This window comes from Paroedura picta, chromosome 3 (assembly GCF_049243985.1).
Source record: "Paroedura picta isolate Pp20150507F chromosome 3, Ppicta_v3.0, whole genome shotgun sequence".
NCBI lineage: Eukaryota > Metazoa > Chordata > Lepidosauria > Squamata > Gekkonidae > Paroedura > Paroedura picta.
This window is the reverse complement of record NC_135371.1, coordinates 87,129,994-87,154,476: the sequence shown is the minus strand read 5'-3', so window position 1 is coordinate 87,154,476 and position 24,483 is coordinate 87,129,994. Positions and strand designations below refer to the sequence as shown.

At 43.8% G+C, this 24,483-nt stretch overlaps 1 protein-coding gene across 4 annotated transcripts in view; it reads right to left on the bottom strand.

Moving 5' to 3' along the window:
• Window positions 1-423: 423 nt before the first annotated feature.
• The window catches only part of KLHL3 (kelch like family member 3), a 71,816-nt gene continuing 47,756 nt past the window's right edge, over window positions 424-24,483 (bottom strand). For 3 of the 4 annotated variants that reach the window (XM_077326748.1, XM_077326749.1, XM_077326750.1), the window contains exons 7-15: window positions 21,613-21,729; window positions 20,599-20,748; window positions 17,351-17,468; window positions 16,466-16,663; window positions 15,818-15,919; window positions 14,557-14,685; window positions 10,929-11,069; window positions 8,228-8,371; window positions 424-5,383 (exon numbers count right to left, since the gene is read on the bottom strand). In XM_077326748.1, coding sequence (XP_077182863.1) covers window positions 5,355-5,383; window positions 8,228-8,371; window positions 10,929-11,069; window positions 14,557-14,685; window positions 15,818-15,919; window positions 16,466-16,663; window positions 17,351-17,468; window positions 20,599-20,748; window positions 21,613-21,729 — 1,128 coding nt within the window. In that variant the 3' untranslated portion in view covers window positions 424-5,354. The other variant, XM_077326751.1, reaches the window with a different exon arrangement.

Here is a 24,483-nt window from a genome sequence, read left to right as displayed (position 1 = left end):
TCCTGGCCAATTGGAGTAAGCTGCTGGACAGTTTCTGGTGCTTTGGGGGCCAGGGGTGACAGAGCCTGATGTCATATCTGGTGGGAGTGTCTGGGAGATCTCACTTCTGCTGACATCACTTCTGAGGGTCCTCAAAGCCAAAGAATATTTAGAGTTTTCTCAACAGTAAAAAAGTTGAGAAAGGCTACCTTAGGGTTTTCAAGGCAAGAGACAAACAGGTAATTTACCCTTGCCTACTTCCACCGAGTAACCCTGGACTTACTTGACAGTCTTCTATCCAAGTATTAACCAGGGCCAACCCTATTCAGCATCCAAGACCTGACAAAAATGGGATTTATTTGAATAATCATGCCCAGGATCAGACTATACTTTTACATGGACCTTAGTATGCTAACTGCTATAAAGAACACAAATGTATTTACTCATTTTTATCTCGGTCTATTTTATTTTTTAAAACTGTATCCAAGAACTCTTTACAATTTTATTAGTCTTAAAACATTTTATACAATATATTTACAAATAAAACTTCTTAGCATTTATTGCCACTTGACAGAAAAATAATTTAGGATCTGAACAAAAAAAATGTAGTACGCGCTATATTTCTCAAACACTGTACATTTTGGGCAATGCAATATTCAGATAGTTACAATTCTTACAGGATCAAGGGGTTACCCCTTTAACTGTTAAACCAAACCAGTAAGTGGCATGACAGTGAAACAGAACGGTCATATTCAAATAGCACTATTTATTAGAGAAAAGATCAAAATTTCACATCATATACTGATGATTCAAATAAACCAACTTCCATTACATTAGATTAACTTCTACTTGCCCTGTGATTCCTGTAAGTTTTAGAGACAAATGCAGCAGTTTGGTAAGCTTCCTAAATAACAGAGTGTATAAATAGTGCAAAAAAGAAGAAAAAACCCTTCCATTCCCCTTGCTTTGTTGTGCCCTGTTACCGAGAATCACAGTCATGTACAATCTAGAATCCAGTTGAACCAAGTGGACTGAAAATTAGCTTTCCTCAAGCCAATTTAAAACACAAAATTCAAACACAGCAGTTAATTCAAACACTTTAAAAGACTGGAGCAGCAAAAATAGCTTGATTTCTGTTTTTTAAAATATAAATATATTAATGTGTCTCCAAATATAGGTCTACTTTGGGCTGTGATTGAAAGGAGCATGTCCACACAAACATCTCCTTTTCAGAAACTAGCCGCACAGAACCACTACCAAACTCCTACAAGGTCAAAAAGCAGATTAGTGGTTTGCTGTGAGAACAACTGAATGCGAAGCCTGGGGGAAATACAGCATCGCATATGTACCACCAGCAGTTTACCTTTGCTCTTGTGCCACGTAACCCCAATTACTTTTTTAACTCAGCAAAATTGAAAGTCCATTTTGCAGAGTACTGTGATGGAAGTTTGTGTGTTAAATGGTGAGACAGAAAATTAACAAAATAAAATAAACCTCTGAAAAGGAAGGCCTGCAAGCCATCTGAATGTACATGTGCAACACAACCACACAAGCAGACCTTTGGATACAGCTTCTAGGATTACACCTTAGATAGATGCAAGATGCCAAGGTGCTCAAATCTGAACAAAGCAAGCCACCATTTGGAAATCTACAACTGCCCAGTAAATTCCATTCAAGAATATTTGCAGAAGTTAAACCTATGATATCATTAAGAGGCATTCTGAGGAAACTTAAATACTGACAGGACAACCAACCCTGATCCCACCATTAGATGATCTTCTCCCATCAGCATTTAGTGCCAAAGCACAATTCTTTTCAGAAATGAAAAACAGAGATTAGCTATACACAATCATTGTTTGTTTGAACTGAACAAGCAAACCATAGATCAACATAAATAAGACTTAATTTTATTTTTAAAATTCTAGCAATCTATGATGCTATTAAGAGGTAACAGTGCATTGTTAACATCAAGTCCTGCAGTGTTCTTTTAATGAACTGAAGGGGAAGGAATGGATTTTCTCTCTTTTCCATGCAAAAATATACAAGCCACCATACACAAATGGCTGATGAGAACTAGGCCTGTGGTGTAAGGATTAGACGCTAATCATAATGCCACCAAAATAAAACAAGATCCAAGAACTCTGTAGAATTATCTTACAAAAATAGCTACATTAAAATCTGTTAGCTCTAAAGTTATATTTTCAAGCCCTATTAAAAGGCAATCTTTGAAAGGATCTGGCTCAGCTGCTCAGAATCGGCACAGTAAAAAACATTAAAAATGCACACACAATGTAAGGTACTTTGAAAGCGCTTTAAGGAGCTATTGCAGCTGGTTTGTTGTGTAGCAATTATTAATATTGCATAGCTGAAAAATGAGGTCACTTGACTTGCATTAACCCTGCAAGTTTACACGTGGAAGGAGTGATAGACACCGCCTGCTAGCAATAAGTGGCTCTTGGCCAAGAACGAAGCCATTCAGAGGAGTCCTGATTGTTTATGATCAGCCAGCAGGCTAAGTGGTCTTTGTGAATTTTCCAAATCCTAGAAGGAAAGTACAGGTGCTGTTTTAGAATAGGAGCAACGACACTGATAGCACCTCTAACAACCGCTTTGCAGTAGCCCAGACAAAGCCAAATTAGCTCAAAACAGCACTGCCTGCAAAAGGATTGGCATATAGCTTTGATGGCCAAGGAAATGGGCAGATCATTCATTGTCACTGTATGTGCAGCTGTGAAGACGCCTGAATCATCAAATGAGGTGAGGTCTTCGAGTGCATTGATTCCAAGGGCACAACTGATGGGGTGAGTGTCTTACTTATTGGCTTTGAGCATCAGTCTACACATTACACTTCATCCACCTAGAGTTCAGTGAAAACACTGATTCCGTACCTAGAACTCTAAAACCTAGAATGAATGACCATATGGACTGTGGGCATAACATGGAGAACCTCCACACTATCAAACACTCCTGCAGCATGCACCATTGGTTCCTAGTCTAGAATCCAGGCAAGATGGGAATTAAGAGGCACACGGCGGGGGAGGTGGAAAATTCTGTACTATTTCCAAGTGCAGATATTTTGCAGTATCTTTTAGGTAAAAAGCTTGCTGCACATATCAATTAGACTTCAGAAAGAAGAAGACAGCACAGCATTCTCCTTTTTACGATGTGCTGAAGCTCGGAAAAGCCTGCAATTCTGTCCCTTCATTTAGTCTTATCCATTTTGCCATTGGTGTAGACCATGCCTCATTCACAGAGACTGGATGAAGTAGAGTTTTTACAAAAGATTCCTCCTCTCCCCTGGCGGAAGCAAGTCATTGTAAGAACTGCCATTTTTCTCTGAAATAGACAGTCAGCAGGCAAATATCAGGCTCAAATACACTATAAAGAAAACATGCTTAGAGTATATTTTGAACTGTGGTATTTGTGCCTCAGTACAACAGGTACCATATGAAGCGGCACTGAGATTTTTAAATCAATCCTTGTTTTTTTTAAAAAATTCAAATTCATGGATATAAGCCCTTCACATCGGTTGTTAAAAGCCACCAAATCATCATTGTTGAGACAAAGTATTTTACGAGAAAAGCTATCTGCATCAGAAATAACTTCAGCGCTCTAAAATACCTTTATGCTCTAATTAAAATACCTTTTTTGCAAATATGTGGAATGGAGGAAACAGAAGGAATGAAGCATTTTTCATTGTTTCACTCAAAAATTTTGTTGGCTTTATATATGCCAAATGTTTTCTGTGAACAAGGATTACCAGTTTGATCATTGTTTTCAACAGAAAAGATAATGGAAGGTTTCTAGACAGGTATGTGGAATCATGGGGGGGGGGAATTAAAGGAATTTTTAAAAAAGAAATCTTTCCTTTTAAACAAAAGTTCAAGTAGCTTCCTTACACATAAACAAGAATGCAAACTTTGGAGAAAAACACAACAGGGCAGCTGCTAAAACAAGCTGTATGAAAAACATCAAGACACAAGCTTTCAGGATGCTCTTGGGTGGCTGATAATGGTCAGCCGAATATGCATGAGGTATGTGAGAGTGAATGGAGACTGTTGGCTCCACTTAATTTGCATTTCAGCACATTCCAAGCCTTAGAGCAGTGGTCCCCAACCTGCGGGCTGCGAAGGCCATGGTGCCGGGCCGCGGCTCCCTCTCCCCGCCCCCCCCTGCAGTAAAAAACTTCCCAGGCTGCAAGCTTGCGGCCCGGGAAGCTTCTTACTGCGGGAGGGCGGGGAGAGGGAATCAGGGCCGGGCCACGCATCGCGCATGCGCGGCTCGTGCAGGCGCGGCCTGCTGCGCGGCCAAGGTCCGCGCAGGCGCAGCCTGATGCCCTGCCGGTCCCCAGCCTCAGAAAGGTTGGGGACCACTGCCTTAGAAGACTCGGCAGACGATGCTGTTTTCAGAGCCTGGTGGAAACGTCATATTTGCCACAGAATTCAGATATTTTGGGAACAGCTGGCCAACACTGTTGATATTTCAGAGCATACTCTCTTCATGGCCTCTCATACCCTTGAAAAACAGATGGACTTTGGATTTTCTAAACTGTTAGCTGTAGGTGAGAGACCCAGGATTATGACTTCGCCTCCTTTTTAAGCCATCAATCTTGAGCAGAATTCATTTTGAAATGGCCATTAAACCACTTCTGAGCAAAGCATCCTTATGGGGCGACTGGTCTTTGGGAAGCTGAAGTATGCTTCTTGCCCCACTCCCTGACTTATCTGACCCTATATACAAAACAGGTATTACCAATGCAGTTCTATTACTAGGATGAAAAGTTGTTCAATGTACACTTTCCGTATTCTAATTCAAACCATTACAGCACTCAGTCAGTATGTGTACACAGGACAAACACAAGTCAAATACAGTAAGATGTAAAAGCCAGAGTTCCTAATCTATTTCTTCCAGGTTCTTTTGATCAGTATGTTAAAAATTCCAGTCTCAGTAGAAGGTTTCTCTAGCAGGTGTGATGAGTAAATAGGAAATGCTTTCTAGAATGTGTAAGTATGTATGCAGACTTCTGTAGTGAAGTATTCCAATATAACATTTCTCCCAGTCACATGCTACACAGAAACATTTCCTGTCACTTCAGGAATTCAGTTCAGACTCAATTCAGGATCTCACTGTACACAAAACAACTGATTGCACCAATAAAAATAAACAATGCCTCTTTTCAGGAACATGTTCAACAGCAGGGTTTTCACATGGCTGCACTGCCCATCACTGAGCAAAGGTCGATGGTCTTTGTGCACACCCGTCGTGCTACTGAGGACAACATCAATGCACTGGCTAACAGTCATATCCATCTCTTCCAAAAGCCACCAAGCTAGACAGGCATTCATTTCTCTTCCCTGCACTCACTTCAGCATGTGTCACAATGGTTTGTGGATCACAGCAACACCTGCAAGATAATAAAATACACATTAGCAAAATCCAGTCAATTAAGCTATAAGAATCTATTAATTGAAATATTTATACATTGCCTGTCCTGCTAGCCACGGTGATATAAGGTGGCTTGCAACATCCTAAACTAAAGACAGAAAATAATTTTAAACACCCCCAGATTATCACCGGGGGGGGGGGGGAATTCCCAGATGGTCAAAGAGAGGCAGTAGTCCGCCTGCTACTCAAAAAACCTTCTCTGGATCCACGACTGCCATCCAACAATCGCCCCGTCTCGCACTTAGCGTTTTTGGGGAAAATGCTTGAAAAAGCCGTCATGGACCAACTATCAGAATACTTGGAAGAAGCTTCAGTCCTAGAACCATTCCAGTCTGGGGTAGAGACAGTGCTGGTCGCCCTGATGGACGACCTCCATCGCCAGCTGGACCAGGGTAGATTGGTGCTGCTTATATTATTAGATCTCTCAGCAGCGTTCGACACAGTAGACCATGCGCTTCTAGCTCACCACCTTGCCAATGCCGGGATCAAAGGGACTGCCCTTCAGTGGCTGATCTTCTTTCTCCGGAATCACGGACAGAGGGTAGCATTAGGAGAGAGTTCATTAAGCCATCACCAACTGGCTTGCGAAGTCCCCCAGGGGGCAATTCTCTCTCCAACCTTATTTAACATCTTTATGCGCCCTCTTGCCCAGCTGGTGCAGAGGTTTGGGCTGGGTTGCCACCAATACACTGATGACACCCAGCTCTTCCTCCTGATGGATGGCCACCCTGACTCTCCCCCTGAAACATTAGCCAGCTGCCTGGAAGCAGTGATGGAATGGCTTAAGCAAAGTTGTCTGAAGCTCAAACCCTCAAAGACGGAGGTCCTGTGGCTGGGCAGGAAAGGTCCAAGCAAGGAAGCATGCTTTCCCAATCTGGATGGAGTGCAGCTAACAGTGGCCCACTCTGCCAGGAACCTGGGAGTGATACTTGATGCCTCCCTCTCAATGGAGGCTCAGGTAACAACGGTAGCATGGCTGGCATTTTACCACCTCCGCCAAGCCAAACTACTAGCGCCCTACTTGGTCCCGGAACACCGAGCCACAGTGATCCACGTGATGGTCACCTCTAGGCTGGACTTCTGTAACTCGCTCTACACTGGCCTGCCCTTATCCTTGATCCGGAAACTGCAATTAGTCCAGAATGCAGCTGCCAGGGTCCTCACATCAACATGTAGGAGGTCCCACATCCAGCCCATCCTCCAGCAGCTGCGCTGGTTCCCAACTGAATTCCGAATCAGGCTTAAGGTTTTGGTTATCACCTTCAAGGCCATATGCAGTCCGAGCCCAGTATACCTGAGGGATCGCCTCTCCGCCTACACCCCTCAAGGAGCCTTGCGCTCTATCTCCTCCAACCTCCTGGTGGTCCCTGGCCCCAAGGAAGTCTGCTTGACCTCAACCAGGTCCAGAGCCTTTTCCATTCTGGCCCCCACCTGGTGGAACGAGCTCCCAGAGGAGATCAAGGCTCTGACAGAACTAAAGCAGAACTAAAGCTCCTCCACCAGGCATTTGGTGGAGGTTGACCTGTCCATCGCTTCCAATTGGCCCCCAAGCCCTTCCCTCCTACCATGACTGTTAACAAATCCACCCAACCCCTGGGTCTCAGTACAAGTTGAGCTAAGGCTCTTGCATTTTCACCTTCCTTTAATGTTACTGTTGTTATTGTTATTATGTAAATGTTATTGTTATTGTTGTTGTTACAGCCTTACTGTTACCAGAATGATGTTACCTGTACCATTTTGTTGTTTCATGTAAACCACCCTGAGCGTTTGGGGACGGCGGTATATAAATACAATATAAATTTTTAAAAAAATAATCACATGAATAATCACAGCCTCCGGTCACAACTTGTCTTGGACATTAACTGCCACCTAGAAGAACAGCCTTAGAACACTTACAGAAAGATAGTGTAAGAGACGGGCGTCCACCCACCCCCGCTCACAGGGAGGGTTCAAGCAGAAAGCATCACCTGTGGGAGGGCAAGATGGATGAACAGGCTCATAATCTCTCGTCTGTATTGTGACTTGTGGAATGTCCAAGACAAACAGCTAATTCCATTCCTGGCACCGGCAGCAGCAACACAGCAGGAAAATGCTACTGACTTGGCCTGGATCCTACGAACAAGCTTCACATGTGCTAAATACTATATTTACTCAAATGCAAGGCTAGGTTTTTTCCATAGTATGCCATCAAAAAGTGGTGTTTGTATCATTTTATACTCACAAACAGATTATACTTATGTCCCATAATAGTGTGTGTGTGTGTGTGTGTGTGTGTAACATTTTTAGGGGTCATCTTACATTCAGCATAATCTTCCTTCCAAGTAAACACATCATGGAGGATATTTCCTCTTCTGCTAGAACTTTGCTTTGTGCAAAATCAATAATTGTAAATGACCCCTTGCATGAACAGAAGTTCTAAAGTAGGGATAGTCAAACTGTGGTCCTCCAGATGTCCATAACTACCCTTGCTGGCAGAGGCTCATGGCAATTGTAGTCCATGGACATCTGGAGTGCCTCAGTTTGATTACCCCTGTTCTAAAGGGAAAGGAAGCATATTCTCGGGGGCGGTGGGGTTGTCTACACTGAACTTATTCATAGGATCCAAGCCACAACTATTGCACCATGGATTTTATGGATACCTATAATAAGATTTCTACTTGTCACTCAGCTGCCTGTTAAAGGCAAGGGATCTCTTCACAAGAGAGACTTCAATCACAGGAATTATCATTAAAGAGGCAGTAACTTGACCAACATCCACAGCCTGCTCACATTTTGTTCTGATTTGGTTCAATTTATTGCTTACCGGCATAACTTCTTCCAGTGCTCATATTGGTAGGTAATAATGTCCATTTATCAGTGACCGGATTATAATATTCAACAGATGCTAAATTGCATGAACCATCGTCTCCTCCAACCACGTAGAGAAGCCCATTGACTGCACACACTCCTATGGAGGAAAACAGGCTATTTTAAAATCTAAGGCAGTTTTAGACTTAAATCACTAAGGAAACTCAACATATGACAGCTACATTGCTGATCTTTATACTTTTTTGTGATGACCTGTTACGGTTTTGCTATTGTTGTTGCAGATTTATTTTATTTTTCATTTTATTTTGGGTTTCAGTTTCAATTAGGGGGAGCAACAGAAGAAACCATTTATCAAATGGTAGATGAACCCGCAAGAGGTTCAGCCATACTGGACTTAATACTGACCAACAGGCAAGAGTTGGTGGATGAGGTGAAGGAGGTGGAGACCCTAGGGGGAAGCGACCATGTCCTCATAGAATTCCTTTTGAGATGGGGGGCCAAGGAAGCTTGTGGCCAGACGCGGATATTGGATTTTCATAGGGCAAACTTTAATAAACTCAGAGACATGATGAGTGTCATACCATGGATGAGAATGCTGGAAGGGAAGGGAGCATGTGAAGGGTGGGCGCTACTCAAACAAGAGCTTTGCATGCTCAATCAATGACTATCCCATAAAGATGAAAACACTGCAGGAGCTCTAAGAAGCCTATTTGGATGAACAGAGAACTTCAAGAGGAACTAAGAAAGAAAAGGAAAATGTTCAGGAAATGGAGGGAAGGACAGAGCTCTAAAGAAGAGTACCTACAGGTTACTAAGCACTGTAGATCAATCATCAGAAAGGCCAAAGCTGAGAGTGAGCTAAGATTGGCCAGGGAAGCCCATTGTAACAAGAAAAGATTTTTCAGTTATGTGAGGAGCAAACGTAAAGTAAAGGAGGCAATAGGCCCACTGTTCGGTGCGGATGGACAAACTCTAACGGAGGATGCAGAAAAAGCAGAAAGGCTTAGTGCATATTTTACATCTGTTTTTCCCACAGGTCAAAGTGTTTAGGCACATCAGGAGATGGCCGTAGCCAAAGGATAGTGTCTGGGTGGCAGGTTAACATGGATAGAGAGGTTGTCGAGAGGCATTTAGCTGCACTGGATGAGTTCAAATCCCCTGGTCCGGATGAAATGCACCCGAGAGTGCTTTCCAGAGAACTTGCACAGCACTTGTCCATCATCTTCGGAACCTCTTTAAGGACTGGAGATGTCCCAGAAGACTGGAAGAGAGCAAACGTTATTCCGATCTTCAAAAAAGGGAGGAAGGATGACCCGGGAAACTACAGACCAGTGAGTCTGACCTCTGTTGTGGGGAAGATAATGGAGCAGATATTAAAGGGAGCGATCTGCAAACATCTGGAGGACAATTTGGTGATCCAAGGAAGTCAGCATGGATTTGTCTCCAACAGGTCCTGCCAGACCAACCTGGTTTCCTTTTTTGACCAAGTAACAGGTTTGCAGGATCGGGGAAATTCGGTTGATGTCGTTTACTTGGATTTTAGTAAAGCTTTTGACAAGGTTCCCCATGATGTTCTGATGGATAAGTTGAAGGACTGCAATCTGGATTTTCAGATAGTTAAGTGGATAGGGAATTGGTTAGAGAACCGCACTCAAAGAGTTGTTGTCAATGGTGTTTCATCAGACTGGAGAGAGGTGAGTAGCGGGGTACCTCAGGGCTCGGTGCTCGGCCCGGTACTTTTTAACATATTTATTAATGATCTAGATAAGGGGGTGGAGGGACTACTCATCAAGTTTGCAGATGACACCAAATTGGGAGGACTAGCAAATACTCCGGAAGATAGAGACAGAGTTCAACGAGATCTGAACACAATGGAAAAATGGGCAAATGAGAACAAGATGCAATTTAATAAAGATAAATGTAAAGTTCTGCATCTGGGTCAGAAAAATGAAAAGCATGCCTACTGGATGGGGGATACACTTCTAGGAAACACTGTGTGTGAATTTGAAAGGTTGTCACTTGGAGGAGGGCAGGATGCTGTTTCTGTTGGCTGCAGAGGAGAGGACACGCAGTAATGGGTTTAAACTTCAAGTACAACGATATAGGCTTGATATCAGGAAAAAAATTTTCACAGTCAGAGTATTTCAGCAGTGGAATAGGCTGCCTAAGGAGGTGGTGAGCTCCCCTTCACTGGCAGTCTTAAAGCAAAGGTTGGATACACACTTTTCTTGGATGCTTTAGGATGCTTAGGGCTGATCCTGCGTAGAGCAGGGGGTTGGACTAGATGGCCTGTATGGCCCCTTCCAACTCTATGATTCTATGATTCTAAACGGGAGTCAGAGCTAGGCAGTTAGCTGTTCAAGGAACGAAGAAAATAAGTCTCCCTGGCAGCTGAAAATGTTGCAAATAAATGGCTTTGAAGCCAAAAGCTGCACTATATTCTAATATTCTAATGTTATCTATGCAAATGTATTAAGAATAAGTTGAGATTCCTAGAAAATACATTATTTGCAAGATTCCAGAGTCCTTGTTGCCAGTACTGATAAGTAAAATATATGGGTTCTTATTAGCTACTCAGGCATTATTTCTGCCTTTTTATAGATCCCTTCAAACCAGTCTGCCTTCATGCTTAAACCACAGATTTCTAACTGCTCCTCAAAACAACATGGTAAAATTGAGGCATTCATGGCAACTACCTGCATTTCTTCTACACATATTCATGTCGGCCACTTGTTTCCAAGTATTTGTTCCAGGATCATATACTTCCACGCTCTTCCTCACTAGCGGACCATCGTGTCCCCCTGTAGCATATAACTGTCCGCTGAGGACGCCGACACCTGCAAAGCAGAGCATACGTTTACCTGGCACAGTTCACAGGGCTTGCAAAACAGAGCTCTTCCACCAGGCTTTTGGTCAAGGCTAGAGCCAGAAGATCCTGGGCCCTCCCCTCATCTCCCCATGGCAGGTGCCATGGATGTTACAGCGATTTGGCCATCAGTAATACATAGGCTGTGAGCTGCTTGGACTTCGGGAAGGGTGGGACTTTGAGGTTGGTTTTACCCACTGTCGTATTGAGGATGAAATCTGAAATTGGGGATTGATTGTATAGTTAACTGTGTTATGGGGTTTTATGTGTAACCCATCGTGAGCCAGCATGTTAAGAGCAGCAGAAAATAAATTCAAAAATAGAAGCTAAAATTTAAAAAATAATCAAGTATTCTCTGCACGAGCCCTTCCTATGTGGCAATGTCCAATAATGACCTCGCCATAAATTGCACTTCAGAGAAATCCTCTTGCCAGCCCAATCTTTGAAGCTGATGCAGTGAGACATGGGCTAACAGAACGGGCCACAAAGTCGTAATATCCAAGGGACACAGCTATTCTCATATGCAAAAATTAAGACATAGTTTTGTGGCCTGTTTATTAGGCTGGAATTTGAGAGAGCATTCATACATCATCATATTGCTACCCTTTAATAATTAAGAGGAGGAGCAGCTGTCATGGTAATAGAGCCAAACTGACTGAAGCTATCCCCCATGGCCACGGTAATGATGAATTTCAGAAGCACAACTCATGGTATTCACCGATGAATTTAAAGCTAGCCAGTAGAAGATGCGTTTGGACACAACTACCTCATACTGCTTTGCCTAGCACACTGTTACTTTCCTTGAGTGGTTGGCAACTCAAAATCATAATGGCTCAAAGAACTGGTGAAAGGAAGATGTAGAGGCTACCAGCTACAAACACAAAATTTCCACCCACAAAGTGGGAGCTCTTATTTTCAGAGGCATGCCTCCCTTACATGTATGGAAATCCTCCACGGGATCCAAGCTACTCTCTGCTTAACATGCTTTGGATGGGGTTATCCTGACTTCCAACAGAACACTAACTGAACACTGATTGTGGAATATTTATTTATTATATTTATATACCGCCCTTCCCTGAGGCTCATATATATGAGGTTATATGCATAACCAAGGTGAACGAGGCTGCCATCCATAATCATGATAAATCAAAAGAGATACTTCCCCATTTTATTTTGTAACTTAATGTTCTTTTCAACTCTGTTTTTCAGTATAAGAACAGACCTGAAATCACTCCAGCCATGTGCCATGCAGTTTACATGCACTTGGGGGGGGGGGAGGAGCTGTCATGATGGGGACTTGTGAGGGGAGGGTAATTTGCACAAAAAGGGAGCCCTGCACAGCAACAACATACAAGAGGAGGAATACATTAACAACACATGTCTTCACTGAACCCTTACAGGTATCCTGCATAGTGACATAAACAATTTCTCCCTCAGTAGATGCACACCCAAAACTATGGCCAGAATTCCATTCCAGTCCCCTATATGGGAAGTACAGCAAGGACACTGCTCATTCCCATTGCAATGCAGACCATGTGGGAGGGTCCAGAAAGACTACTAGCACCAGCAGTCAATGAGCATCCAGATGTCCCTCTGCGGGTCTGTAGATGCTCTGCTCCCAGAAGGGTGTCCATGGCTTTGAGACATAATTGTTTGTCAACTACAAGACATGTAGCTGTTCCTAGTATGGACTGTTGTGATATGAAAGCTCTATTTTTTCATTTAGTTCATTTATACCCTACCTTTCTCCCAGTAGGGACCCAACATAGCTTACTTCAGGCTCCTCTCTTCTGTTTTATCCTCCCAAAATGCACAAGTGTGACTGGCCCAAAATTACTCAGCCAATCCCCATTAATCAATATTGGCTCTTGTTCCCCATACCCATACTGTCTTAACACCTCTGGCATATTTTTGCCTGATAACTGGGAATAGTTTTGCAATCATCCAAGTAAATTCTGCATCCAAAACGACTGCCAGGAATTAATTATTTCAGGCATTACAAATCCAAAAGACAGGCAAAAGACCTGTGACATTTTAGATGCTGATTTCTTTTATAAGGCAACCATCACCTTTAGCCTATTTCAGAGGTATTCCAAGGGCTACAGATGTCAGTGTCATAGATGAATGATAGCTCAACCCCTCCTCTCACTTCCTCTTTACAGAGCACCCTGACTCCACTGTACACAGCTCTCAGTTCTCTTCAAGCCTGCCTGTTAACACGGAGTAGTGATGCCAGGGGGCCCTGGCAGGGAGGTACAGAATGAGTGCCTTTTGCTCCTGACAGAATAAGCAAGGTGCTGCCTCCAGCATGGAGTGAGGGGGCAGTGAGAGTAGCCCCTCCAGTGTGGAAGGTTTCTCCTTGCCCACAGCATGGCTTTTAGTGAGAAAATGCCCCCACGTGGAATGTTGTTGGGGTGACGCCCATGCGGCTGCCCTCCACCACAGATGTGCACAGTGTAGCAGGCATGGGGGGCATGGCCGAGAAGGCCAAGCTCAGCAATGGCTGGGCAGGTGGCGCACTTGCTGGCTCCCATGGTGGCACCTCCTCCTCTGTCACTCTGGAGGGGAGCCACCCGCCCAGGTAGCATGGTGATGGCCAAGCCCCAGCAGCTTCTCCCCATAGTGCTGCTGTAGTTGCCGCTGCCCTCGACCCATGAAGGGACGGTCCCCATCCATGTCAGCTTCTATGAGATTGAGGGTGCCAGACAAGGACAACTTCACTGTGGTCAAGCTGGGGCAGCACAGTGCAACGAGGTGAGCCCTGGGCAGCATCAGAGTGGGGCTCAGCACTGGGCTTTGCCTGTCTGCCTCCACCTCTGCCCATCTTCCAAGGCCAGCCCCGCTCTCCTGAAGGCAAGACAGACCTCAGAAAAAGTGCGGCCTCTGCCTGGGGCTCCTCGCCCTCCTCATCTAGCCCCTTTCCTGTCTCTTTTAAAGTGCTCCTTGGAACGGGACTACAGTCCATGCGCATTTCTGCCAGAAGATGTGTTCCACATCAAAAATGCTGATTAGCAGAATTAGTGACTTGAATTGTCTGTCTAGAAGGTTTGGATGAGGCATATTCTTTCTTCATGGTTGTACTGTGATTTTGTGCTATTTCTGATTTTATCATTGTAAGCCACTCTTGAGTTCTGCTATGCCAGAGAAATACATTTCAAATAAATATGCATTTAATATTAGTCTCACGTCAATATTTAACAAATATATACTACTAAACTTCTCAACATTCCCAGCAACATAACTCCAAGAAGACTTGGTGATGGTGCAGCATTCATGAACTCAGGTTTACAGCGTGCATGAATCTCCACATGAATGACACCTGGAAAGGGAAACCACAAAGAGATATTTCCTAGTGACCTGAAGCTTATTGATTCCTGAAACAAACTTATACAGTTCAGAGACTTAGCAAATGCAGAAGGTGCAAAGGTGAAGGGAGAGGGATTTGCACTGCAAAATACCTGCACCACTACGCCGAGTACTCATATCTGAAACATAGGTCCACTCATTTGTAGCTGGGTTATACTGCTCCACAGTACTAAGGCACTGACGCGATGCTCCATCATAACCACCAACAGCATACAGTTTTCCTAGAAGAAATATGTGCCACTTCACATCAAAAGCAATACAATACTTAAAAAGAGAATATACATAGGAAGGTTGTACCGTACAACAAATATTTCAGGATTGTTGTTGTGTATCACAAAAAACTGCGAACACATCACTTAACAATTACCAGTACGGAAAAGTTTGTACACCAGATGTACAAATCCAAAACAGAGAAGCTTTTGTTAACTCTCAAGAAGCACTAACTGATGGACACCGTTCTTCTAGTTTTTCCCCTTATGCAGTAAAGTTGCAAACCTCTATTCTATTTTTTTTAAACCTCACTATATCCAATGAACTTTTCATGTCACAGGCCCTCACCTGTCTGCATTAAGGTACACACATACAGCCCTTGGCATAAGGGAAACAGCCATACCAGGAGATCATTACTGAAATCTTAACAATTACTTGGCCGGGCAAGTAGTTAGTTAGAATTCCTCTGTAGACACAGAACCATGGGATTTTAAAGAGTACTGAGGGATATTTACAGAATAAAACAAAAGTACCTATGTTCCTGAAGTGGGTATGCGGCTGGAACACGCTCACACACACAGAAGGTGAGAGATTCATTTCACACTAGATAAAGGCATTTCTTGCTCCCTTCAAGCTACCATAGCAAGCAAAGCTGCTCATATCATCAGGCTTCAGCGAACCCAGAGTCTAGGGCTACAGCAATGCTTATATCATTTATGATTTATGTTCCCCAAATGCTACTATTATGGAGTTCTCCATAAATATATTTTTGTTTATAATTCAGTGGTTTCAGGGGTACAACATATTACCCTACCAATGCTTCTCAATATTTATGAGGCACTGGGTGGTGTAGAACAGGATTTATATCTGCATGGACACCTTGATTGCTGTTCAATGAGACACTGAAGCATATTGGCATGGCAAAGAAGGAAGCACTCAAAACGTGACAAGGAAACAAGGAAACCTGCAAAAGCATTCTGCAGTAATCAATGAGCATAGCCAACTTTGAGAAGGAATTTCTTTACAAAGCACTCAGTTCCACATGACAATTTTTAAGAAGCTGAGCTTCATTTATTGTTTTTCAGGTGCAATTTTATACCCAATAAAGTTCCTGTGGCAGAAATAGCAGTTTGCTGTTCTTACCTTCCACCACTCCAACTCCAACACTGCTCCTTCTTGTATTCATGGGTGCCACAAAGAACCACTCGTTCGTTTTATAGTTGTAGGCCTCCACAGATGCCAACCCTATTTTCAACATGATATCAGAAAGGAGTTTCTGGTTCAAAAGTTTAGGAGACTACAGTGTGATCTTTCTCACAAACACCATCTTGTCTTAATGATCCCTTGCCTTCCAAGGAAAAGCCAAAAACAAAGCTGACAAACCAGTAGCCAGGAAACTATTAGGCATTAGAGTCATCCTGGCATGGCCTGCGGCCAGTGCTAATAGGCTTACGATGTGAATCTATACCCAAGAATTCCATCCCTGTTCTCCTCCCACTTTTACCCAAAACAATGGATTTTAAAAGCAGCACTTTAAAAAGACCAGCTTCTAAAAAAAAGATGGCCTTCTACTGAAACATGAGCTTTGCAGTGCTAAAGTGTCCTTTGAACATACACACTTTCCCAAGAGGCTGCAGTTACATCAAACTAGGACATCACAAGGAATCTATACAGACTGCCTGCTTTTCACAAAACAGAAAAGTCTGAAATTCACTGGTGGAAGCTTAGTGGAGACCCACAGTAAACTGTTCCAGGGCTCAGGATTGCTCTTGACCTTGCTCAGGAGCCTACCTGTACTTCCATCAAATCCTCCAACAGCATAAAGGAGTTCATTTAGCACAGCGGCCCCTAAAGTGCTCCGTCTTTCTTGCATGCTGGCTATTGACGTCCACTGGTCTTTCACACCATCGTATACATCTACTGTTCGGACTCGTAGAGAGCCATTAAAGCCTCCCACGGCATACACTTTGCCTGCCATGAACACCACTCCTGTTAAAAACAAATGAAGGAGACTTCAGGCCGGTTGTGCCCCATGAGTCCCAATCGCATTAATCAACTGGGCTTCATTAGTTAAAGTGTACTGAAGGCCACCAAGAAATGTCTGTGGAAGCTGTAATGCTTACCAGATGGATAAACCCTATCACAAAGAACATTTTAATGCCTGGAAAGCACCTTCCTGAAGGCTGCTGTCATTGATTCTTCTAGTCCATGTGGAAAAGCAAGCTCTCCAATGTGATGGCCTGCATATAGGATCACAGCAGTGCAAAGAGCTACAAAGCAATGTGAACCCAAATAATGAGCAGGAGCATTTCACAGCAGGCCTTGTAAAGGCAGAGATGCTCATGAAGATTCAGGTCTGTCACTCAGTAAGGTGATACAAGCCATAACAGCTCCCATTTTAAACTGGTCAGATATACAAATGGCCAGCTGCTGCATCCATATAGCACATTTGAAGACGTATACTGAAAACATCTTAGGTGTCCACAGGAAAAAAAAATGTGTATAATGGTCCTCGGTGGCTACTGACGATGTCTGTAGGCCGAATTCTAATCATTTCTATTGTTTTACATTATGTAGCCTAAATGTCATACTTCAGAAAACAGAACATTTAAAATGCACTCCAAATAATACATATTTGAGATTCTGACTGAGGCCATCAAAGGAAGAAAAAGTTACCTGCTCTGCACCTTCGAGAAGGGAGTTCGGCTACCTGATCCCATCTTTCCTCTTCAAAGTCGTAACACTCCACACTCCGAATGGCTTTGGGCGCTTGCCCACCCACTACAATCATGACCTTGGTTGAAATGGGGGAGGGAGGAAATTACAGAGTATAAGACACTGGAATACAACCCACAGCATGTAGGCATTTGATCTCTCAAAGCTAGCAGGCCCGACACAGCAAAATCAGAACTGCCCATGAGCAAAAAAAAGAAGAAGAAGAAAGAAAGAAAGAAAGAAAGAAAGAAAGAAAGAAAGAAAGAAAGAAAGAAAGAAAGAAAGAAAGAAAGAAAGAAAGAAAGAAAGAAAGAAAGAAAGAAAGAAAGAAAGAAAGAAAGAAAGAAAGGCATTATCTTTTAGAAGCATGAGAAGCTGGCATCTGTGTAAAGTTAAATTTGAAGGAAAGCCAAAAGGTTGCTGGATAGAACACTGATTGCAGCCTTTGGGCACAGACTATACACTCTCACTTTCACAGACTATCCAGCATGTTTTGCAAAGGTAATTAGTTCAGATCCCAAAAGAGCTACATTTTCACTCAAAACACACGATAACATCCTAGAAGTATATGAAACTTCTGAGAACACTAGGAGCACTGGTGGTGCTTAATATCGGGAGAAACTTGTTTTAACATAAGGAGATTAGAATGAAACAAAGATAATGAGTGAGGGGGAAAATATTCAACAAGCTAACAGGTCTCATGTTCCACTTATTTTCCAGTGTACGTAAATTTAAGCTCCTTCAGATCACCAGCCATGAAAGCCAACATCGTCTAATGCTACAGAGTTTATTTACAGCAGGGCAGACACTGTTACACCAAGGCCTATTCCGCACAAGTTTAATGTAGCAGGAGTGTGGCAAATTGTAAATGCTACTAATTTGCAGTTATGCACGATGTTGCACACAATCTGCCACACTCCTGAAACAGACCCGCGAAAAGCGCTTCGTTGTAGCGCTTCCAGGGAAGTCCCAAAAAGTGGATTCACCCTCTGGAAAGCGCTACACTCTTGCAAACAGTCTGCAACAGTTTCAAAAAAAGTTTTGTACGTTACCATTGTTGCAGTTTCAGCAAAGTCCCTCCCCCTGAACTTCCGGCGAAGCGATGGCCATTTTTTTTTCTCGGAGCGAGCAGAGAGCAACGAGCCAGCGAGCCTTCATTCACCCAGCGAGGCTTCTCCGGCTGCAGTCCCTCCACAGAGCTGCTTTAAAGCTCCACTCAAGTCACCGAGCACAACACAGCCCCGTTTGCAAGTTCCCTTTATTTTTGGTCAAAAATTGCGCCCGTGCACGGGGGGGGGGGGGAGGGTTCACTTGGGGGAGCGTGGCAACAATGAAACCGCAGCTCACAGGCCAGCTGCCAGCTAGATGGGTCTCTACGTTAGGAGGAAGCAAGGAATCAAGGCATATTCGTTGCAACGTGTGTTTTTCTTTTTTTTAAAAAAAACCCCTGTTCTTAAAGGGAAAAGGGCTTTTCTGGAGCGTGGTAACAACCGCCCATTGGCTGCTCGTTTGATTGACGGCCAGGGGATTCCACTACAAAGGCAGGTATGTGTAACGCTGAATTCCACTATTTTAAATTCCGTTTTTTTCTTTCTGTAAGCGATTTGCCACATTGATCCTTGTGCGGAATGGGCCCAAGTTCCAAAGAAATTTAGGAGCTCTAAGTGGGGATGTAGTAGTAGATGCTAACAGGCTTTAGAGTAGCGATCCCCAACCTGTGGGCCGCAGACCACATGTGGTCCTTCGACTAATTGGAGGTGGGCCCCGAAGGACGCCTTCTCCCCCCCCGGCCCTTTACAACACACTTTGGGTGTCATTGTCTCCCATCATTCCTAGATGGGACTATCTCGTTGCAGAGAAACAAGCTCAGGGTTCCCATTGATTTGTCATTGTCATGAGTTAAAATTTCCATGAAAATAAAATGTACCTTATGTTCATTGTTGTGGCGTGTCTGTATCTTATTTTGAAGGGATGTTTAAACATTACCATAGCGATCAGAGCGCGTTAGGGCAGTGGTTGAGACTAGAGGAGTAAACTATCCCCCCCCCCGGGGCCTCAGTAAAAAGCGTTGAGTGGTCCCCGGTGATAAAAAGGTTGGGGACCACTGCTTTAGAGTACTCACTCCTTGCTTTTTGCTTCTTTGGCACAATTCAAGCCAGACAATGTCATCGATGATGCAAATATCATGGCAGAGAGAAATTCATAGCACACTGGACAATTTCGATGGGTTCTGAATAGCTGCTAACAGAAAAACTCAGATGGAAAAGTGCTTTGCTTGGATCCACCACAGTTCTTCCATGAACTGAAAGACTTCCGCAGAACACAACTTTTCTTTTTTTGCCTCCCCCTTCATGCGGCAACCCTAAATGCAGCCTAAAATAATGCTCTCAGGAGGGTTGCAGTGTGAAGGGGAAGACAAGGTGTTTGTACTCTGCATGCAGATAGCCTTCTGGCTGTGGAAATGTCCTGGTGGGTCCAAACCAGCAGGTGCCTGAGTTTTGCAGCCACAGAAAGAATTTCAAGTAATGCCATATCAAAACTATTTGTTTGCTAAGAAATCAGATCCATTCAACAGTTCATTCCAAGGAAGTCTCATACACCTGTCCATCTACAGGATTTATGTGACTTTGGCACAATTTAGAGAATTCAGAAGCTCAAAAATTATCTTGCCATGATCGAGGAGCATGAGCCCCTCTCCCCAGCAAGTTCATACACAGAGTACGTTAGGGATAGTCCACACAGCTACCCTCACACAAAGAAGGCAAATTTGCATTTCTCTGTCTCTCACTTTGGTGGGAGCAGGAATTTGGAGCTCTATGGACAGACATTCTTGGAAACTTTCCACCTTACTGTATTACAAGAGTAGCATAGTAGAAGAGCATGCAGGTACCCTCTCTTCAACCACAGAAGACGTTTCCCAACCCAGATGGGCATCTAAACTGGATGTCCAAGGAGACAGCATACCTATACATTATGACTCATGCAAGTTCAAGCTTTGCAATTCTTCCACCACAAAATGAAGACAGAAGGACTGGAGGTGTCAGGCAGTGCTGGCACATTAAGGCATACGTGCATGTCTGATGCAGACATGCAATGCGCAACAGTGCATAGGAACATGGAGACCACTCTGCTACATGTACTATATTTCTAAGTTTGACAAATGTGTGAACTGCACCTGTCCTTACCTTTTTCAACAAGGCTTAGCTTACCTTTGGCAGACTCACTGGTGTCCTTGGCTTTGTTCTAGGATTCTTTATCAGTTGTCTTTGATCCAGAGGAAGTAAGTGATATTTCATGGCCTCAATAAGGAAGTCTTTACATGTATTATTATTCTTTATTAAAGCTTCTTCTTCAACTGTCTGAAGAAAAATCAGGAGGGAAATCAGTACAGCTGTCGTTCACAAAAATAAGTTCTTTATATTCTTAAAAGTGCTGACTATGAACATAACACTATTAATGTTTGGTTGTTTTTTGTTTTTTTTTGATATTTCAGAATTCATAAATCCTGAGTCACTTTAACCAGATCAAGTTCTGTCTTGTTAACTTCATATTTTATCTATGAGAATATTGTTTAAACTGGCCGGGGATGTGTGTAGTAAGACACAACAGCTTGGCATAGTCAAGCATTTTATTGTGCACGAGCACAGCAATCCCATGTTAAAATGCTTATGACAATTGTACTTCTTAAAATATTAACACAAGGCTAATAACATGTATGTCAAAAGATTCAGTTCTGAACCTTAAAGTCTTGGAAAGTTGTGCTTTTGGGGGAAATATATAGAAGCTGTGGAAATAAATGTTGAGGAAAAAATTGCACTATGTACACAGATACTGCCTGCACAAGTATCTGGGTCATGGCCATCCTTCATAAACTGGAAGACCTTTTTTCAGCCATCCACCCCTACTCAACCAAACCCCGATATATCAGTAAAACAAGTTCTAAAAAATGAGACTCCCAAAGACATATTTTCAAAATTCCTACAGCATCAGGACACTGCTCCTTATCCCACTAACTGTTTCAGACAAGTTCTATCCAGCTGTGCTTTCAAGTCAAAAGAGGGTTCAAAATGTGTCTGCCCGGTTCAACAGAGACTTGAGTTGTCTATCATTCTCTTGGCTGAAGCCTGTACACGGCTGTCAACAGATGGCAAGCCACAATGAAAAAAATACAGCAACAGAAAGCATATAATACATACATTTTAAACATTTTGAAGCTCACTAACCTGTACAAGGTAATCTCTGGGCAAGAGAGGAAGACGAACATGCTCCATCAGCTTTGCCATGTATTCCAAACGGGACTCTTTCTCATAATTTATCCAAGAAATGACAGATTCAAACACCTGAACATAGTGAGGACACAAGTGGAGCAACATAAGCTTTTTGCAGGGGGGGGGGAGAGGGAAGCATGGCCGCCGATGCAAACATGCATGTGCGGCAGGCCCACACATGCACGTTTGTGCCATGCATGGCTGCAAATGCGCACGCGCAGCAGTTTCACGCATGTGCAAGAGTGCCGTGCATGCGCGTTTGCGGCCGTGCATGGGCGTTTGCGGCCATGCATGGATCACCCTTTCCCACCCCTTGGTCCGCAGCCCAAAAAAGGTTACAGACCACTGTACTATAGCACAGGACTCAAAGAGGTAAACTCATAGAGGTAAACTCATGCTTCAACTGCATATAATCAAGCTTTCAGTATTTTCTGCGTTAATTTACTGCTCATTTGACTGTGTTTTTATTAATCATGCATTTTGACCTCTATGCCTTCTCATATCTCCAGCTTAATTAGTGGATGGTTAAGGTGTGATCTTTTACCTAGTTGTTTTAGGTAGAGTTGGTTCTTATAGGCCACTTTTCTCTGCCAGAAGGAGTCTCAAAGCAGCTTACAATCTCCTTCCCTTTCCTCTCCCCACAAGATAGACACTTGGGTGTGACCATTGACGCCTACCTAACTATGGAGGTGCAGGTTAAGAAGGTAGCCAACCAGGCATTTTACCATCTTCATCAAGTTCGGCTACTAGCACCCTACCTGTCCCCTGAGCACCTGGCCGCAGGGATCCATTTGATGGTCACCTCCAGAATAGATTTCTGTAACTAGCTCTATGTCGGCCTGCCCTTGTCCTTGATCCAGCTACTCCAGCTGGTACAAAATGCAGCTGCTATGGTCCTCACAGGAACACCATGGAGGACCCATATCCAGCCTGTGCTGAGACAGTTGCATTGGTTGCCAGTTGCTGTCCGGATCCGGTTCAAGGTTTTGATACTAACCTTAAAGACCATATGCAGGTTGGGACCCACATAACCGAGGGACCACCTATCGCCCTATGCCCCCCTATGCCTTACACTCTGCAGGTGATAATTTACTGGTAATTCCCGGCCCCAAAGAAGCATGCCTGACCTCAACTGGGGCCAGGGCCCTTTCAGTTCTGGCCCCGACCTGGAGGAATGAGCTCCCAGGTGAGCTGCAGGCCCTACGGGACCTTTCAGTGTTTTGCAGGGCCTGCAAAATGGAGCTCTTCCACCAGGTCTATGATTGAGGCTGGGGCACTGGGAGGAAGATAAATGCCCCCCCCCCCCAGTGTCTAGCTACAACTTTTGGGTGTCATGTCTCTCCTGCCTCCTCCCTCTGGAGGAGGTAGTATGAATTGAGGATGGGTTTTTTTTTGCCATGTTGCTGAGTTGTCTGTTTCTGTATCAGTATTTCTTATGGATTTTAATGGGTTTTTAATAGGAGTTTTTACTGGACACCTGTAACCCGCCAGGAGCCTACTTGGGAGTGGCGGGTAACAAATTAAATAATAATCAATAATAACAACAACAATTATAACAAATATTCAGGAATCCCAATTCTTTTCAGCTCCATTATATCCTCTGAGGACCTTTAATGGTACCAATAAGTTATACTGGAGAATCGATCCAGGGATAGCGGAGGTGAGCTGCTTTTTTGTGGTAGAGGCTTCAAATCTGTATAGCAACCCCCCCCCCCCATTTCAAAAAGATTGAATCAGGGTGTCCAATTCTAGGGGCCCCAAAAAACCATACCCCCATTTTCCATTTTTTCCCAATGGAAAGGGGGGAAATGTTTAAAGGGACTGTGGCCCCTTTAAATGGTTTCTCAAAGTTGAGAGTTCACCCAGAAGGCATTTAAAGGGACTGCAAATCCCTTTAAACACCTGTGAACTCCAGCTGTCCAGCAGTCCAGCGGGCTTGGTCATTTCAGATAGCTGAAATTCAGCTTGCTTTGTATCTGAATGAAAATATATCTGAAAAATACCATAAAGATTAGCCAAATGCACACTCCCTACTTAACAATGGCTTTTCTTACGGAAGTGTTTTCTGGGCAGAAGGAACATATGGTATGAAACAGAACTCTTCAAAATGAGATATATCAAGATTGATTATTCTGACTAATCATATATAGAAAATTTATTTGTCTTAGTCCTGGGTGGCTCAGCATTGGATTTTTATTGATTTCTGAAAATATCCTTCTACAGGCTGTCTTTTTATGAAAGTAGAAAGAGCTAACAGTATGAACAAAAAAGCATTGGTTCCTCATGACTCCAGCTAGGCATCATCTGCTTTAGAGCAGGGGTTGTCAACCCCCACTGCGAAGGCCTCGGTAGCGGGCCGCCGGCATCCACGCCTGCTTCTCCCACCCACAGCGAGAAGCTCACCAGGCCGCGAGACAAGCGGCTGCCAAAGCAGCCACTTCGCTCGCGGCCCAGCTAGCTTCTTGCTGCTAGAGGGGGGGAAGAGGCAGGTACGGCCGCCAGCACGCTGGCGGACACAAACGCGCATGTGCGGAACTAACGCGCATGTGCATTAGCGCCCCCTGGTGGTGAAAACATTCATCCGGGGCAGCTCAGCGCATGCTCGTTTTCACCACCAGGGGGCGCTAACTCACATGCGCGGTGCCCGGGCCGCCGGCTCTTCCTCACCCCCAGAGGCGGTCCTCAACCTTCAAAAGGTTGGGGACCGCTGCTTTAGAGGGTCAACCTTTGCTTTGCGTTCCAGGGCCTGTGCTGCTGGACTTGACACCACACACAATGCACACACTCCACCTCATGTATATCTATAATTTTCAACACAACTGTTCT